The sequence below is a fragment of the Furipterus horrens genome, unplaced genomic scaffold, assembly GCF_987537825.1.
Source record: "Furipterus horrens unplaced genomic scaffold, mFurHor1.1.pri manual_scaffold_6, whole genome shotgun sequence".
Taxonomy (NCBI): domain Eukaryota; kingdom Metazoa; phylum Chordata; class Mammalia; order Chiroptera; family Furipteridae; genus Furipterus; species Furipterus horrens.
In genome coordinates this window covers 162,743,294-162,763,179 of record NW_028327176.1, presented here as the reverse complement: position 1 = coordinate 162,763,179, position 19,886 = coordinate 162,743,294, and the positions used below count along the sequence as shown (strand labels likewise).

General features: G+C 37.6%; 1 protein-coding gene across 1 annotated transcript; it reads right to left on the bottom strand.

Moving 5' to 3' along the window:
- Positions 1–1,846: 1,846 nt before the first annotated feature.
- HINT3 (histidine triad nucleotide binding protein 3) lies at positions 1,847–18,735 on the bottom strand. Its single transcript, XM_090280638.1, has 5 exons — positions 18,229–18,735; positions 10,695–10,812; positions 6,259–6,328; positions 4,308–4,434; positions 1,847–2,207 (listed from the first exon to the last, which is right to left on the bottom strand). The coding sequence occupies exons 1-5, from the start codon at positions 18,427–18,429 to the stop codon at positions 2,175–2,177; spliced, it is 549 nt and encodes a 182-aa protein (XP_090136764.1). The 5' UTR covers positions 18,430–18,735; the 3' UTR covers positions 1,847–2,174.
- Positions 18,736–19,886: the final 1,151 nt, after the last annotated feature.

The window sequence follows — 19,886 nt, the reverse complement described above, 5'->3', positions numbered from 1 at the left end:
CTTCTGTACACGTCCCCACTAGGGGTTGAACCCGCAACCCAGGTATGTACCCGGACTGGGAATCAAACCCACAACCCTTTTGGTGCATGGGACAATGTTGGAACCAACTGAGCCACCTGGCCAGAGCTTAAAGACAGGTTTTAAATTAGCTTTGTGTTGAGATAATGTTATAGTTAAGTTACCAAATTCAGTAAACTACTAAAAAGTCTGTGTGAATTTTAATTTTAATCAAATTTTAATCAAATTTAATAATTTGATTATTAATCTTTACAAGTAAAACTGCCACTAAAAGTGTGGAGTTCCATGGTTTTCCAACAAAGAAGAAAAACATACTGTGAGAGATTATAAACCTATATAGATTAAATCAACAGGCTAATCACTTTTTTTAAAAGATTCATAAGGTATTGAAAATTCCTTAAGTACATGTTATTATAATATTGTCAATTATATCATTGCAAGTTCACATAGTACAACATGGAGCACATGTTGAATATTCCTTTTCCATATCTGGTTATATTTGAACTGTTTTATATAAACTTGTAACTGCTAATCTATGTAGGTGCTCAGCAAGCTACTTAACAAAGCAATTAAGATTTAGCTTGTAAATCTAATTTTGACAGTCCATATAGCTACTCCCAATTCCCTCTCTCCATCTCCAGTGAATAAAATGGAATTTGGACATTCACATCAATTATAAAGTAAATAATAATGGAAGCAGAACACAAGGAGACTGTATTTGGGTCTATCTAAAGTTCTACTGTCTACTTGTCTAATAGTGAGTCTTAAATACTAAACTCTACTGCCACCTGCTCTCACAGTGTTTCTTTTCCATAGGCTCCTCTGTAGACATTACAACACTTAACACACTCAATTGTAATCAGTGGTTTCATCTGATCCTCGTGTTAGCAATTGAAGATAGTCCTTTGTCTCACTTTATATTTCCTGATCCTGGCAATGGCTGGTACACATTAAGTGCTCAGCAAATATTTGCTGAATGAATAAATGAAACAATGAACTGAACAACATTGATTCCAGGTGTTATATCTAAACACCGTTAATTAGTATTTCATTACTTAAAACTATATTTAATATCATATAAAAAATAAGAAATAAAACTAGTCATCTTAGTTGATTTCTAACATCAATACTTTAATTCTCACATTCAGTTACATTCATGCACATAGGATTAACTCTCAGTACTTACTCTTGATCACATAGTAATATTAGTCAAGATTAGCAACAAAAGACAATTCCTAAAGAAATATGCCCCATGAAATGATATATCAATAAAATTAACTTATTAAAATAAATTTTCTCATCCAAGACTGTCTATCTCTACTTTCAAACCAGGATGTTTTCATGATAAAAGCTAGATATAATCATTTTTAATTCTGATTTTCCTTTGATACAGTAAACAAGCCATAAAGCAACAGTTTCTGCCAGTTTTAATAATTAATATAACCATTTCATGTTTCTTCCCCACATATGTTCTTACAGATAAATTTCAATTATAGTGAATTCCCTTAGATAGCCAAATTGATTGTTATTGCAAAGTCATTGTTAGAAATTATTACATATATTATATAGATTTCAGGACTAATTTATTACACAGATACTAGGCTTCGAGAAGTGAAAAGCAGCATCTGAAATCTGAGTAAAAAGTGACATATATAAAAATTCTTTCTATCAAAATAAAAAATCACTGTGTAATATAGTACTCTTTTGAAATTTTATGTGCAAAAAAATTATGGCACTGTCAAGAGATAGTCAATTTCTTTTTCTCTTTTATAGTAATAAAGACTGCAACAAAGTACTTTCTATACCGGTTTATTCTTTATAATATATCATCATTGTAACTGACTATAGTGAGAAATGAAAATATTTGAAAAATAAATTAACAGAGTCCTTCCTGATTAACAGAATTTGTTTTAATGGATTTTATCTATAGTATCTTAAACTTGAGACAAGTAACCATTAAAGAAGTCAGTGACAAAGTACTCACATAACTGTATCACAGATCTCAGGAAACAGACATTCTGAAAAGATTTAAAGCTACCCAGTTACAGCATCTCCTAAAACCCAACAAACCTTACCATTGTAGTATGATTTAAAAAGAACTGAAATATTAGTTTATGTTGAGCCAAGATTAAGAAAATCTTCCATTGTTGTTATTTTCATGTTCTTAGTTTTTCAATCAAATAATCAACCTGTAATTTTAAAAATACAATGTATTTTTTATTTCAGGTATCATAGCTGGAGCGAAATAATTCTACTGGCATACCTATTATGATAAACAACAGCAGACAAGCTGGATAATACATATTCTGTTCTTAAAAATATCTTAGGAAAAACTAAATATAATGGTTTTATAAACTATAGTATTCTACATTGTATATAAATAGGCATATTTTCCCCATATTGCATAGTCATTAAAAAGTTTCAATAAGAAAAGGAAAATAAATACAATACTAAAGTTTTTAAATGTAAACTAGACATGGAAGAACTTTAAATGCACATTACTAAATGAAAAAAGCCAATCTGAAAAGGGTACATAACTGCACAATTCCACCCATATGACATTCTGGAAGAGGCAAAACTGTGGATACATTAAAAAGATCAGTGGTTACAAGGAATTAAGGGGGAGGGACAGATGAATAAGCAGAGCACAGAGGATTTTTAGACAGTGAAACTATTCTATATACTATAATGGTGGACACATGTCATTATACATTGTCCAAACCCATAGAATGTACACCACCAAGAATGAAACTTAATGATTTTTCAATGTAGTTTCATGGATTATAATAAATGTATCACTAGTGTGTAGGATGTCAATAGACTGTGAGTCTGTGGGGATACGGGTATATGGGAGGTCTGTACTTTCCATTCAATTTTGCTGTGAACTTAAAACTGCTGTAACAAATAAGGTCTATTTTAAAAAATTAAAAGTAAAGTCTTCTAGCTGTATCATTTCAGATGCTTTTCTCAATCATCTTCTAGATCCAGAACATTATATAAGAAATTTTGAAATAAACTTTAATATCTTTATCTCGATTTTTTCCAAAGTCCCATAATATATTGTATACTGACAGATTTAAGATGAGTTCAGATTCCCAGGATGAACCATTAACAGATCTTATAACTTCGTTCATTTTTTCCAACTAGAAAGTTAAGTTTAAAACATTACAAAAATGAATATTTTGTTTTGTTCTTAAATTTTTTATTATGGTAAAATACACATAAAATTTAACATCTAAATCGTTTTTTAAATACACAGGTCATTGGTATTACGTTTATTCAAAATGCTCTGCAACTATCACTACCATCCATCTCCAAAACCCTTTTCATCTTCCAAAACAAAAACTCTGCATCCACTCTACAGTAAGTCCCCATCCTATACCCCTCCCCCACCCTCATAGGGCCTGACTCCCGGCAAACACCAGTCTACTTTCTGCCTCGACAAGTCTGACTACTCTAAGTTACCCCATATAAGTGGAATCATATACTATTTGGTTTACTTCCCTGAGCATAACGCCCTCGAGGTTCATCCGTGTTATATATAGTGTGGGTCAGAATTCCCTTCCTTTTTTTTTTTAAATTCACTTTTCAAATACAGTGGGCATATAATACTATATTAGTTTCAAGTGTTCAACATAATGATTAGACATTTACATACCTTAGGAAGTGTTCACCCCACTAAGTCTAGTACCCTTCTGACACCATACGTAGTTATTATAATATTATTGACTATATTCTTTACTTTAAGTACTGTACTTTACATCCCCATGACTATTTTACAAATATGTACTTTTAATTTTTATTTTAAAAGCATGACTCATGTAGAAAATTAGAAATACAAATAAGAAAAAAATCCTTTTTATCACTGATGTTTTAGAGACTAAACCAACTGTCCTACAGAATCTTCCACTATTTTATTTCAAATACACACATAAAAAAATTTCTTAAATGTATTTCTAATTAAATAAAATCATCTAAACAAGTTGAAGAGAGGAATAAGTTTGAAATATTAAGTTTTAGGAATCAGATGCTTTTGAATTTATTACATATTATACTATGACTATAATAATATAGCCAACGGAGAGACTTAGCCATAGCTTCTCTTCCTAGAGATCTGATGATCTGGAAAATCCCCCAAATTAAAAATATTATTTTGGGTATGTGCAAGCAGTGTGTTAAAACAGATGATCAAGCCTATGAAAGCTGTTGCCAAGAAAAGCAAAACTACAAGCAAAAGGACAAATATTTTAAATATTTTTGTACTCTGCTAGTGTACCAATAATACTTACTGTGACAAACCAATAGGAATTCGCTCTATAAATCAATTTTGAAAAGAAGCCAAATTGATCAACTGGTGCCAGAACGTGAAGATGCAGGTGGGAAATGGAACAGAATGGTGGCACATGGAAACCCATTCTAAAACAGAAAGGTAACAGATAATTGACACATAAGTTCTACAATAGTTTAAAACTATTTTTTCATGTTAAAACACATAAATATTAAAGAGATTTCAAATCGGTTACCTAAGGTAGATTTCCACTCAAACATTTCTTTTACTGTTTTTCTTTATATGCTTCAGATTATTCACACAGTTCTTCTTTTCCTATTTAAGTGCACAGTAACATAAAATCTTCATCAAGGAAGGCCTTAACAGCATGTCATGCCTTAGTGTAACTTTCATAAATTTTGAGTTGGCATTCCACCCTATCGCTTTTGTCTTTATCATATTAAGCTTTAATTCTCCTAAGATATGTCTCTGCAATGAATCTTTAAAAAAAAAAAAAAAATACAGGACACTCAAGTACGGTTCCATTATTCCAGGACATAGCCAGTAGATGGCGTGCTCTATCCTTTATAAGAGCAGTGAATCATTTCCTTACAACCAATATTTCAATAGTAAAATTAATTATATCATTAAAAATGGTATCATCACTTGAGTGTCTTGTTTAATAATTAAAGGTTATAATTATTAATACTCATTTGCTTTATAAATCAAGAGAACTCCTTTGACTAGTAAAAAAATATTTTAATATGATTTAACCTATTAAAAATCAATTTACAGTTTTGCAAGTCCACTTATTCTAAGTGGAAAAAGGCACAGGAGAAGTGCTGTGCTGTATCAACGTAGGACTGACAATGCAAGTCAGGTATGCACACATATTGAAAAGCTTTCACCACTACCTAGGAAAGCAGACTAAGTTTCCCCTGTGTGAAATACGAGTCATGTAATATGGACTCAAGTAATCTAAAAGCGGGAAGAAACTCCAGGGGTTCACTCAATCCTTTCATTTTAAATATGGGGAAGCCAAAATCCAAAACGCTAAAGAGACTTCCTAAAGTCTCAGTGTCAGGGAGTGGCAGAGTCAGGATTTACACTCAGGGCAGTTGACGCCTAGTCCAGGGTCCATTCTTACAACAAGCAAGCATTCCTGCGGCGGGGGAGGGAATGTGCTGCTTTTGGCCAAAGAATACCAAGCACCATCTATTCCTTGTCATTATCACTCTTGGGCAGTATTTGACAGTTTTCAGAGGATTTTCACACATTGTCTCATCTGAGCCTATAAGGAGGCAGAGCAGGTACCATCTTAGAGAAGTTAAGACCTGTCTAAAAAGTAAAACAGCTAGTACAAGCACAGTACACATCAAGTAGCATGGACAGCATTAGAATTCAGGTCTCTCTGAATTCCAGTTCAGAGGTGTAAGATGTAATCTCCACTATACCTGCCGTAGTACTGCTTTGGTCACACAAGAAAATGTCAGAAATGTTTTACAAAGAAAAAAGAAAAAAAGATGCCAAATTGAACATTTTGTGCTTTTGCTCAAACTTTGACAAATGCCGGAGTTCAGTTCAGCAGGCAACAAATCCAAGTTAATTTCATGCTACAAGTATGAAATGAAGTAAGTATTTTTAAATCACATAAAATAAAATATTTTCTAAGGAAATTCGACTTACACACAATTTTATAGAAATGCAGCACCTATTGAACAAAGAAAAGTGGACTTGTAACTACCTATCCACTGCTTGAATATACTATCCAAACTATAAGGTGATTATTAGAAGATGCTGAAACATGAGAGGAAGGACATTTTTAATTAAATTTACAGTACTGATGAACTCACTTTCAGGAAAACTGAATTTAAATTATGAACTCTGCCACCTCTGCTTTCTGTTTCCATGAGGAAATAATATTTCAGAAAAACCAGCTGTGAATATTGGTTTCTATAAGGAAGTATACATACCTCACATTTTTGAAGTCAGTAAAATTATTCTTTTCAAGAATGGTTTTTCCAACAGTAACCATGTTCTCAACTATAAAACAGGAAAGAAACCACATTACACCATGAGACATTAAGTTCATGGAAGCATTATTAATCTAAACTTCCAATGTCATTAGAGAAATGTTTTATAAGATTTTAATTATCTGAAATGTATTTAAGACATTTTATTGTATCAAATGGATAAATCTTTAAAGACACATTCAACACTCTAGGTTACTGAGAAGATCGCTTATCAACAATAGAAATGAAGGTTCAACCTATCACAAAATATCACATATGGGCTGACTTTGAACAGTTGTTGAAGGGTATTATCAAGTGACTATTTAGGACACCTGATCCTACTGATATCTAATTCTAATCATATGGAGACCAAATAATTAACAACTGCCTGAATTACGAAAACAGGAAAACACTGAATTTGTCTTGAAGTGAAATTAGGGATTATGTAATCCCTTCATGTCAGCCTGGCCTTGACTAGCTTTTTGTGGAGTTGTTTTGACTTCCAAACTCTCTCTGCCTTAGCACCTCTATTGTCCCCGTGCTCTAGGGCCTTCCGATGGGAATATGCCTCCCCACTGGAAAAATTTTGGTAACCTGACATCTTCAAATCACAATGACTAACTTGAGACCTTTTGTTTCTGAAGGCTATAAGTAACTGTTTAAAAGGGGCAAAAGAGAGAGAATTTACAGAGGATAGTTGTTATAAAAAGGCTTATAAATTTTTTGCTAATGTTTACTTCTCTAAATCAGGCTTGAGCCAGAAGTCTGCTAGACTTCCATGTCAAAAATGAGCTCAAATTACTTCAAGCCAGCATGTACGTATACTGTTTTAAGATATTCCAGAGATCACCAAAAGGTGGATAAATATAAAAGGCTATTTTATATGACTGTTTCAAGCAATAATTTTAAGTATTATATGGTTATAAAATATGTAGATGAAATACATATGGCAACAACAATAAAATGTTGCAAAGTTTCTCACATTTTACATGAAGTGATACAATGTTAACTCAAATAGGCTGTGATAATTACAGGATATGTATTTCAATCTCTCTAGAGAAACCACTTAAAAAAATGTGAAGAGGAATACCTAAAGAGGCAAGAGATAAAGTGAAATGCTAAAAAAAAAAGATTTGATCAACTACAAGAAGGCAGGAAAGAAAAAACAGGGCAACAAAAAACAAATGGGACAAAGAGAAAAGAAATGGCAAGATGGCAGACCTAAATCCAACTATGTCAAAAGTTACATTAAATGCTTATGAACTAAACACTCCAATTAAAAGATAGGTATTTTCACACTACATTTTTAAAAAAGTAAAGACCCAACTATATTGCTATCTTCAAGTCTTTAAATATAAATATTCAGTTTGGCTAAAAGGAGAGGAAAAGATTAGTGGAAACAATAAGTAATAAGGATGGAATAGGTAAATTAATACCATACAAAATAGATTCAAGAAGTATTTCCAAAGATAAACAGGGACATTTTATAATGATAAAAAAGAATCAATTTATTGATAAAAAATGACAATCATAATTATGTATTCACTTAAATCAGATCCAAAGTACACAGAACAAAACCTATTGTCGCTTTTCTCTTTCATTGATATCTATTCTGTTATTTCCCTTTTTATGCTTACTTGGGTGTGATTTGCTTGACTCTTTCTAGCATCCTAAAGTGAAAACTTAAGTCATTCATATTAAATCTCCTTTTCTAATATAAGCATTTAAAGCTATAAATTTCCCTCCAGGCACTGCTTTAGCTGCATTCCGTGAATTTTGATATGTTGTATTTTTGTTCCCAATCAATTCAAAACTTTGACTTTTTGACCTTTTTATTTAAAAATTATTCAAAAGTGTGTTAATTTTAAAATAGTGTTAATAAAGATTTTATTATTTTTCTATTACATTGCCATTAGAGAAGATATTTTATAAGATTTTAATGATCTGAAATGTACTTAGACATTTTATTGCCCCAAACAGGGTCTATCTTGGTGAACATGTGCTCTTAACAAAATGTGTATTCTATAGTTAGGTGAAGTTCTATAAGTGTCAATTACAGTCACAGTGCTTGATAGTGTTATTAAGCTCTTCCATATGCTTATTATTTTTCTAACTTTATAGACTATATAAAATATTAAGTTCAAGAACTTAAAATTTTTTATTATGGAAAGATTCAAATGTACACAAAATCAGAAAGAACAGCATAAAAATAATAAAATCTGACTTTTTGACCTTTTTATTTAAAAATTATTCAAAAGTGTGTTAATTTTAAAATAGTGTTAATAAAGATTTTATTATTTTTCTATTACATTGCCATTAGAGAAGATATTTTATAAGATTTTAATGATCTGAAATGTACTTAGACATTTTATTGCCCCAAACAGGGTCTATCTTGGTGAACATGTGCTCTTAACAAAATGTGTATTCTATAGTTAGGTGAAGTTCTATAAGTGTCAATTACAGTCACAGTGCTTGATAGTGTTATTAAGCTCTTCCATATGCTTATTATTTTTCTAACTTTATAGACTATATAAAATATTAAGTTCAAGAACTTAAAATTTTTTATTATGGAAAGATTCAAATGTACACAAAATCAGAAAGAACAGCATAAAAATAATAAAATCTCAAATACCTACCATGCTGCTTCAAAATTATTAAATTTTATTCATAACAGTTATAAAAACTTTTAATAAAAAATAGAAATACTCAAAAATTCAAGAAAAACAGTATAAAAGGAAATACAAAAGTGTATCAGTACTTAAGGCTGTGGTGGTGGCTACTACCAGGACTAAATATTAAATATTGCATGTATACTGGCCTCCATCTATTGGAATGAGTGTGAAATGTACTGACAGAACTCAGGTGACTAAGGAACTTGCATTATCTAGAAAAAACTTTAAAAACTGCTAATTCAGTAGTCCAAATATTAGTGAACTGCACATCAAAATTTTCCATCAAAGAGATTTACCATTCACCTTCAAAACATCTGGTCCAAACCTATGTATCTTGTCCACTGCCTAAAAGTACTGACCAAATTAATCCCATACCCTGGTGACAAAGGCTATCAAAGCAGATTGGAAGTGAACTTAAAAATATCTTAGTAAATGATAACTGACAAGTCACAGAAATCATGAATAGAAAAACATAGGATAATCCTGTAAGAGACAAAATTCAGCATCTCCTTTTCAGAGGCTACAAGTTCATCACCAAAATCTCATAATTAAACTAAAGTTTCATCTGCACAGGAAACTACAAGGCAGGTACCAATATGGTCTCACTATCAGGCAATATCAGAGAAGGAAAACTCTGATTCCAAAAAACCTCCGCTGCCTTGCGGCATACCTCTTCAGGGGAAAGGCTAAGGGAGTAAACCCCGACAGAAAATCCGGAGCCGGAGTCCCTAAGGCAGTTTGACGTTGTAGTCAACACCGGCAACTCCTGTGGCGCACCTGAAGCCAAGCTGTATTGACTCCGTCTTTCCCTTGGACCCTTCAGCTGCGAAGAGAGGGGGGGTCTGCTGCATGGGCAACAGCAGACCCTCCATATCACCCTGCCCAGGCTCTGTAGCTTCAGCTTCACTGGAGAGGACACTCCAGCGTCATCGCAAGATGTCGATTCAACACGGGAGGAGACAGATACCGTGTCACTCCCGAGTCGGACTGCACAACCATTTTCGGCGGTGCAGATAGACTCTTAAGAAGCTACACCATCGTCTCTCGAGACGGACGGCTGCCGACGACGACGATCAGGCAATATGAGCTCATATGTTATATCATAACATATTTGTATATAATTATTCACAGCACCTTTCATTTTTAAAGTCAACAAAAGCCATAATTTAAAAAACATAAAAAGGCATTATATTTTGGAGATTTTAAAGATTAAATAAATCATGAGAAGGCAAATTTCTTTGCAAAAGACAAAAATGCTGGGGGAAACAAGATGGCAGCAGGAAAAGAGAAAGATAAATTATGCGCTGGACCGACTCCATGAAAGAAGCTTTAGGTGAGTCCACAAGGGGCCGAGCAGGGTTGTTGAGGACAGAACTCTGTGGACATCATCATTCATAGGGTCACCAAGAGTCGGAACCAACTCAACAGCACGCAAAAATAACATGATATCTGGGATTTGCTTCACATGTACTGTGGGAGAAGATTAACAGATGAAAAAAGGTTGGCCATGAGTTAATAAATATTGAGGCTGAGTGATGAATACATGGAGATTATACTATTTTCTTTAATTCTGCATATATTTAAAATTTTTCATAATGAAAGTTTCAAAAAGGCAGAATGCTCCTTTTCATAATACCTGGCCAGACATTTTCTTTTTCATAGTCACTGCCGTCACTGATGCCAATTATGATGACAGAACCAAGAAGAATACTGCCGTCATCTTACCGAGTTCTACTTGCTCTTTCTTTAGATCTCTGCAGTTTCCAATGTGCTTTTTTGGCACCACAAGATAATGGTGAGGTGCTGCTGGTTTGATATCTTTGAAGCAAACTAGGTCTTCATTCTAAAAGAAAAAAAAAAATCATTTGTTAGTGAATTAAAAAAAAAACCTAATGCTGTTATGATATGTCTTAAACATCATATCTCAGTCTGAAAGGAAAATGGTAGTTATGTTACAACTAAGCCCCAATGGGCAATTTTGTGATTATGCATTAAGTAGTACAGACAAGCTTTAGCTTCCTCCATGAGATGCTTGTGTATTCCAGAGAATAAAAAGACTTACATAAAGTCAATTTCAGGAAAACAATTATAAATGAAGTTCATTAAAACTTAACTGACAACAATCCCAGAGTCATTTTTTATTTCACTATGTATTTCTCCATCTCTACCCTAAGGTTTTTTCGCTCTAATATGTACTCTTACAGGTTTGACTTCAGAGTCATAGCAAAATTGATACTTTTTTACATATAATTTCTTTCCAAAGCAGCATGTTTCCTCGATTATAACAAAAACATCATGTGGAATCTACATATCCAGGGGTTACATTTTAAATGTTTTTACAGAAACTACATACAAATACTTTTTCTTATGTTACTTGTCACTTTACAGCATTAAAAAGCCTTCAAAATGCTCAAACACACACCAGTATATGGTTTTAAGTTATGTGTCCAGTCCATTACATCCATCCATAATTCAACTAGGAAACTGACTGACTAAATTATGGTAAATCCACACAATGGAGTGACATGTAGCTATAAAAAGGAATGAGTAATATCATCATATACTTATGAAATCATTTCTGGAGTATACTCCTAAATTGAAAATAAAAGGTAAGGAGCAGGAAAGTGGTATCTTTTGTGTAAGAGGGAAGAATACAGATATAAAAACACACATACATATTTACTTACAATGGAAGAAAAAATAAAAAATATGTTTTAAAAGTTTCTTATGGGAAGAGGAACAGGGTAGAAATGACAAGAGAATGGATGCTAGGTTTTTCCAAATCCACTTTGCTTTACAATTCTGACCTTAAGAAGTCGACATTTAACATGCACTTCTGGACTTAAAAAGAAAAACAATGTAGCCCATAAAAATTAAAAACAAAAAGAAGCGAATAAGCCTAACTGTATGTCATGTTGGTAACACAACCACACAAAGAAAAGATTATTTCACGTGACTTTGAAATATAAAGTTTTGACTATCCATCCCTAATGATGTCCACTAAAAGAGAATTTTTTATTTTCTGCTTTCAATTCAAATCATAGGCAAGCTTTTCAAGTGTGGGACGTGTCATATTCATCTTTGAACTCCAAGTGAACAGCACATATTAAGCCTGCAAAATTTGAATAAATGACAGTTGCTTAAACAGAAAGATGAAGCTACCAGCACACCCTCCTCTACTCCTTAAAAGCAAATGGTGTGTCACTGGGCTTTTAGATACTTTTCCAGTAAGACAGATGGCTTCTTCATCATCTTTCAGCCTGTCCTTGCAAAACACCTTCTTAAAGTTAGAACTATGGCCATTGTTTGATTAGAACAGTCTTTTTCAACCTTAACTCATCATCTCTGACTAAAGCGTGATTTTTCCCTAGCTGTCCCCCATGATATTTTAATATCACAGCTATACTGGATATTTGCATATGTCCTGTATGGTATTATATCTATACTTTAAAAAATAAAGAACATTTTACTGCACCTGCCCCAGATAAGAACACCAATTTCACCCTTCTTGAGAATGCATGGATTAGACCAACAACTAGTCTACCTTGACTTCATTATCAGCACTGAACCTAACCATTTGGGCTAAGCATCCACTTAAATACAACACGGAAACTGTGGTGAACAGGGTAGGTTGGCACTCAACCTCCATTCCAAATACTTCTGTGCTTTCAGTACCACAGAAACTAAAAAAAGCTAAAAATCTCAGAAGGAATTCAGATCTTGCCAATTAGATGTACTTAGAACGTGAGGCACTTTGAAAAGCTGACCTGCTTCTGCTAGTTCCAACTGGCAACCATGGTCAGCTCCAAGACTATAGAGACAGTTTCTTTCTTTCTCCCCCGGCCCCCTTCCAACATCTAGTCACTAGCTTCATGGGCATGAAGAGACAGGCGCAAGACATCTTTTTTAGGGGGGTCAGCATGGACTACCAGTGTGGACCCAGCAGAAACAGTGTAGCTCTGAAGCAGTGTTTTCTCAAAGGGGACTAGAAATATACAGGTGTTCTTTTGGTTGCAGGTGCTACTGGCATTTAACACCCAGACGTCAGAAATGCGAAGCATCCTGACAAAGGTAGAATAGGTAGAATCCTGCACAACAGAGTCTGTCCCAAAATGCCAATAGTACTCCCACTGGAAACACCGCCCAAAAGTAGCAGTAACACTGTTTCCTCATCTCTGAACCACACATACAGAGAAATCGTCCTGGAGTCCAAGTTCCACTGGCAGTCAGTCCCCTGACTCCCACCGTCCTGGCTGCCGTGGAGAAGACAGCGCTGTTCTGGGGGTCAGTCTCGGAGGCTTTTCTAGAACCTGCTCCTTCAGCCCTTGTAATGATTTCTTCAGCAACTAATTGTCTATATTAAATCAATTTCTGCTTAAAGTAAGTAGAATATTTTTTCTTTCCTTCAGCTGAACCGTGACTGGTGTCTAAAGCAAATAAAAAGAAGTAATATTTGAAAGAACACTTCAATACCACGCCATCTAAGGTATAGGGCAATTTTGATTTAAAAAGTGGGGAGAAACATTCCAATTAAACTAGTACAGACATACTAGACATTATGGTCTCAAGCAAAGTGAAAATAAACATCTAGCCCAGTGTTTCTTGGGCATTTTTTTACTATTGCCTCGTAAGGGCATTTTTAAGACTTTTTTCCTCCTAATCCCACCCATGATATTTTAATGCCACAGAGATACTCAGTATCTGCTTATGTACTCTCCATATACCTTTGTCTTATACATAAAAATAGCAAGATATTACCCCCAAAGAACCAATTTTCACCCCTTTGGGAGTGATATCTCCCTCACTGAGAATGCACAATCTAGCCTTTGCTTAGTTTTAATTCTTCAGTATACAGCAAGAACAGCACCATAGAGAGGCTTATGGGATGAGAACTCTTCTCTGGCTTTTGCCACAAAGGTTTCCCAGACTAATCACACATGATGCTGCTACCACAAATTACTCCAAGTCAAATTTTCTCTTCTGTACTTTATTATAAGTATTCTACCTTACTTTATATAAATTAAATAGTCTCTAAATGTTTAAAATGAATCGTCGGCGGCGGCAGCCGTCCGTCTCGAGAGACGATGGTGTAGCTTCTTAAGAGTCTATCTGCACCGCCGAGAATGGCTGTGCAGTCCGACTCGGGAGTGACACGATATCTGTCTCCTCCCGTGTTGAATCGACATCTTGCGATGACGCTGGAGTGTCCTCTCCAGTGAAGCTGAAGCTACAGAGCCTGGGCAGGGTGATATGGAGGGTCTGCTGTTGCCCATGCAGCAGACCCCCCCTCTCTTCGCAGCTGAAGGATCCAAGGGAAAGACGGAGTCAATACAGCTTGGCTTCAGGTGCGCCACAGGAGTTGCCGGTGTTGACTACAACGTCAAACCGCCTTAGGGACTCCGGCTCCGGATTTTCTGTCGGGGTTTACTCCCTTAGCCTTTCCCCTGAAGAGGTATGCCGCAAGGCAGCGGAGGTTTTTTGGAGTCAGAGTTTTCCTTCTCTGATGTGCCCTGACTGGAAGATCGAACCAGCGACACTTAGCTCGCAGGCCGACGCTCAATCCACTGAGCCAAACCAGCCAAGGGCCATAAAATGAATATATTATCTATATAATGTAAAACATACAAATGAAATATTAGGTACTTATTCTCTTTCTTAAAAGATTTACCTTTAACTTTTAACTAGTGAGTTCTTATATAACGAATCATCTTAAATTTGAAAAAGATATACAACTTTCTGGAGCACCATTTCACAAGCATGTGTACGAGTATATTCTGTATAACAAGGTCTATTGCATGGATTCATCCTGTGCCCCCTCTTTAGGGTATAAGTTAGTTAAAAGTATTGAACGTGTCTGATATTCTCTATAAAAATGTCCCCAGACTCTTCATATAGTTTATTCTGAGAATGTTTGGTCAGGAGGAAAGTTGTGACAGAAGCTGGACAATCCCACGCCCTCTCCATGGCTATTTTCAGACGAAGTTTTCCACAACTACTAGTATCGCTCTTCTACTAGTTTTCTTCAACATTAGTACCAGAGTAAACAAAATTGAAGAGCAGTTTCTAGGAATCGAAGAAACATTCAACTCTGCAAAGTTAAAAAACTCACTTTACTTCTCACTAATCTAATTTTATATTTAGTAAAATAAAGAGTGAATAAAGAGGCAGGACTGGGTCCCTTCTGACTCTACAGATCAGTTCGGCAAGAGGCCTGTCTTGCAGGCAAACAACTGATGCACTTATTCTTTCTCCCCGTCAGCTGCTCAGTCTCCACAGCTTGCCCCTACTCAACATAGATTTCACGGTCTATCACTTCTGCCGATCTCTTAGCCAAACATTCTTACCTTTGCCCCACTGCACTTCCCTAACACCCAGATGGCCACGCCCACCCTGGGCCAACACAATTGCCCACCTTAAGCGCAACTAGACTGAGGCTGCTGCTGGAGGCATACAAAAAATCCCACAGCTGAGCAGACAGCAAACTCAACGTCCTCCCCCTCAGCTGACTCTCATCCCTATACGGCAATCCTCTGTCTCCCTGCTCCTCTTTCCTGACCTGCAGAGAAGAGTCTTCAGATGTTTTACTTCTAAATAACCAGGTAACTGGCTCCTTCACCTCCTTCAAGCCTTCACTCAAATGCTACTATCTCTGCTTTTCCTTACAAAAACTTAAAAATTGCACCCCCTTTTCTCTTTTTATTTTTCACCACCTAATAAACTATGTATTTTCCTTAATATTTTGCTTATTGTTGACTGCCTGTCCCCATGAGGACAGGGAACTTTGCGTGTTTGTTCACCTCTGTATTCCACTCCCTCCACCAGTACCTGGTGCAGAGAAGGCAGTCGTTCGCATACTGAGCGATGAGTAAATGGCCTTTCCTCTTTCCCAGGGACAAAGCTCTAACCCCCTGATCCGTTTTATACCTCTCAGTTGGCATCCTCCCTTTAGCATTGAAACATGCCAAGGTCTTCAATGCTTTAAAACGCTTTCTCTCAACCCCTACTTCCTCCTGTAGCTATCACTCCCTTTCCCTCCTTCCCAAGATGGCCAGACTTTCTTCAGAAGTTGTCTATATTTGGTCTCTTCAATTTTCCATCGCCAGGTTCTTCTCAATCGACTACAATCTGCCTTCTGTCTCACCAGTGCACAGCGACTATGCTCCTAGAGGTGAATGACCATCATTCTGAGGACAGAACCAGTTCTGATCTGACTTGGCTTCTCCACAAGCAAGTAGGAGGGGCCCCTAACCCAGACCTGAGGATTAGGGAAGGCTAATATTGCTGCCCATTCCTTTCTTCTTGACATACTGCCTTTCCTGAGCTTTCCTACTCTTCCTTCTATTTCTTCAACTGTTCCTTCTCCGTCCCCTTTTCTTTTGCCTCTCCCTTATAACGTCAGTGTCCTTTAGGATTCCCTGTAGGCCGCCCTTCACTTCTTACTCTGCATACACTTCCTAGGTCATCTCCTCAATTACCCTCTTTTCAATTTCCACCTATAAACTGGCAGTTCCTATAATCGGGGCTAGAAATCCAGATCTCTCAAGAATGCCAGACTACCTAACCACTTACTGGACATCTCTGCTTAGATGCCTCACACTCACCTCAAACTCCACAATTCCAAAACTAAACTCATCGCTCTGACAATTCCCACCACTCCACTGGGCCCTGCTCTGCTCCCCTATCCCAGTCTGAAAGACATCGTACCAGCACTACCAGCTGGCCGGAGCCAGAAATCTGGAAATCATCCTGGACCACCTCCTTTCTCTTCCTTGTTCTCCTACATGAAATCAGGGTTTCTCAGCCAAGGCACTATTGACATTTGGGGGCTAGATAATTCGTTGCTTGCTGCGGGGGCTGTCCTGTGCATTGTATAATATTAGCAACCTTGGTCTCTACCCATTAGGTGCCAGTAATCCTCCCTGACTGCACAGTTGTTACAAACAAGTGTCTCAAGGCATTGCCAAGAGTCCCCTGGAACCACTCATTTGCATCCATCAACAAGCTCTGCCCCTGTTACCTCCTAAATATCTTCACATTGAGCCACCTCCTTCATCCCCACCCCCACATTCTTATTTCAGGCCCTCATCAGGCTGGGTCACTTTGAGAGCCTCCTCACAGGTCTCCATGCCTCCAGACTGGTCTCCTCCAATCTAAGGAACGGAGCCAGAACAATCTTTCAGAGATCAAACCCCTTTAGGTAACTCCGCAACCCTTGCCCCGCAACCCAATATTATTATACATCGTGGAGCTTCCCTTCACGCTTCAGATAAAGATAAAACTCCTGAAAATGAATTGCAACACCCTTAATAATCGGGCCCCTGTTTAACTCTCGAGCCTCATCGTTCACCTCAAACTCCAAATACTCCCATTAGACTGAGTTCCTGTTAGTTCTATGGCACAAAACGAACTTCTGGAGGGTCTCTCTACCTAGAATGTTATTTTCTCACCTGGTCAACTGCTACGTATTTATTTATTTCTCATTTCCTCTGGAAAGAACTTCCCTGACCTTTCAAAACAGGATTAGGTGAGTCTCCCACCGGCTTGCAAAATGCGTACTGCAGGTGCTTAAATCATCTCGTCATAGCACAAGGCATTGCGCCGCCTGTCTGTGCTCATTCCACCCTTTAAATCGTAAAATCTGGACAGGGACTATCCTTTACCTAATTACTGAATCTCCAACACTAAGTGCTTAGAAGAAATTCAATTTAATTTTAACAAATTAATGAATAATTAACTGAAAAAAACAATCTTTGGATTCTATTTTGGATCCTGAAAAGGCTGTTTCTTTAAAGGCAAGTAGAACCGACAGAAAAAGTGTCTGTTTTAAGATTGGTGCTCTTAAAAAGTGCATACATTGTAACCGATAACACTTCGAGGACGTGGACCCTCCCGTGGAAATCAGAAGCTATTGAGTAACAGCTTGACCTCAGACCTACTCCGCCCCTCGCCAGCCTATCTTCAGTCAATCTAACGGGAAAAAGCGAAAAGAAAAACTTCACAGTTACTATTAGCAATTTTCTACTAGTTTTCGCCTCGTATCAGTATCAGGGTTTGCAGAACTTAAAAGCAAATACCTTAGTACGGGCCGAGGCAGGCCAAAGTGCTTGGCTTTATCACTGCATTTCCTCCGCTCACGAGTCTGTCATCAACACTAGGACACCCAGACTCCTCCAGGGCCATTCACACAGGATCCCCCGCCCCGGTCCACACCCCAGGCCTCGCTCCCGCAGCAACCAGGGGCGATCGGGCCCCCACCCACCTCACAATACAGGAGTTCGGTGCCCGGCTCCTGCTGTCCCGCAATCCGGCAGAACACGCACTTGCTATTGTAGTCTTCGGGCTCCGATGGCTTTGGGGCGACGTCGGCGGTCTTCGATGAAGACACCGTGGATTCTGCAGTCGCCGCTGCCTCGTAGCAGGGACCTGATTCCACGCTACAATGCTTCTGCTCCTCTGCCATTGCAACCCCCCGCCCCCTGCGGCTCAGAGCCTCGGTTTCTCCCGGACCGCTGGGCCTAGACCGAGTCCTCCTCCTGCACCTTCTCGGTTTTACCTGGTGGCGTCGCCCCTCGCTCGGCGCTGGGCGGAGCCGAGTTGGGCGCACGCGCCGATCTAGGCTGACGCTAGAGGGAGGGCGACATGGTGCTGGGCCTCAAAGCCAGCGGCTGGCCTTGAAGCCTTCGGCCACGAGGGGGCGCGCGAGTACGCACCAGGGCACCACAAGGAGGAGCCGGCGGCAAAAGCAGGAGTTGCTGCAGGCCCTGCGTCTCCTTGGTAATGATGCAAGACGTCCGCCGAGGCGCAGGAGCACGCTCTGCGTTGTGACATCACCGCGCGCCCTAACGCCCCGCCAAATGCGGCCTCTCGAGTACTGTAGGCGTTCATTTCCGGAGCCCTGTGATATGTAAGAATGGATTGCGATGTCGTGAAGACAAAGGTCTTAAGAGAATGAACGGAATTTTTAAGAGCTTTCTCGTCAACGTAGCTCATGTTTGATGTTTTTGCATGCATATTCAGCCCAGTGATTTTAAGTGCTTAGGATGAAAATGTCCAAAACTGAACTTTACATGTTTCCTTTTTGTTGTTGTTAACGGCATCAACTAGATCCAAATAGAGGCCTTCGTCACACATTCCTAATACGCAGAATAATGCGGAGTCCTGTGGTTTATAGTCTGAAATATCACAGAAATCCACTGCTAATGTCTGTGCCTCACCTCGGCTATTACAATAACCTTCTGACTAGTTTTCCTCCTTGACTGTTCTGTTGCTCAAACAAAAACCTTCAGTAACTGTCGCATTCAAGGGAAAATTACCGATTCCCTAGCTTGGTATTCAAGGTAGACCCCAATTTGCCCTGAACTTTTTATTCCATAATACTTGGCGTTTGCTGAACACTTAAAATGTGGCATGTAATCCTAAAATAATTGACATTACAGAGAGATGAAGAAACATACTCAGAAAGACTTGTCCAATAGCATACACAACTAACCACTGATAATGACAGTTCAGATTTCAGTACCCACCAGACTATCTGAAAACAGAACCTTTTTTTTAACATTGAAATTTTTCTTAAACTAGCTCATTGTAGTAGTTGTACCCTTGGGATTTGCCGATTAGAAAACACGTCACACAGTCCTATTAGTGAATTCAGTAATGTTTTTGAATGAATGCATCTTGTTTTAATCAAATGCATTTGCGCATTAAGAGTAGTTGTATGTATGTGTCCAAGACACTTTTTATTCCTTTTTCACTTTTCCAGGGGTTTGGGGGACAGCAATAATAGCTTCATAGCCCCTCAGGAGCCCAAGGCAGGGTTCAGAATCAGTACATTACTTTGCTCAATGTAAGTATACACTACTTCCATGCATGAAGTATACCTTCACCTGTGCTTTCATCCATGCTGTTCCCTCTGTCTGA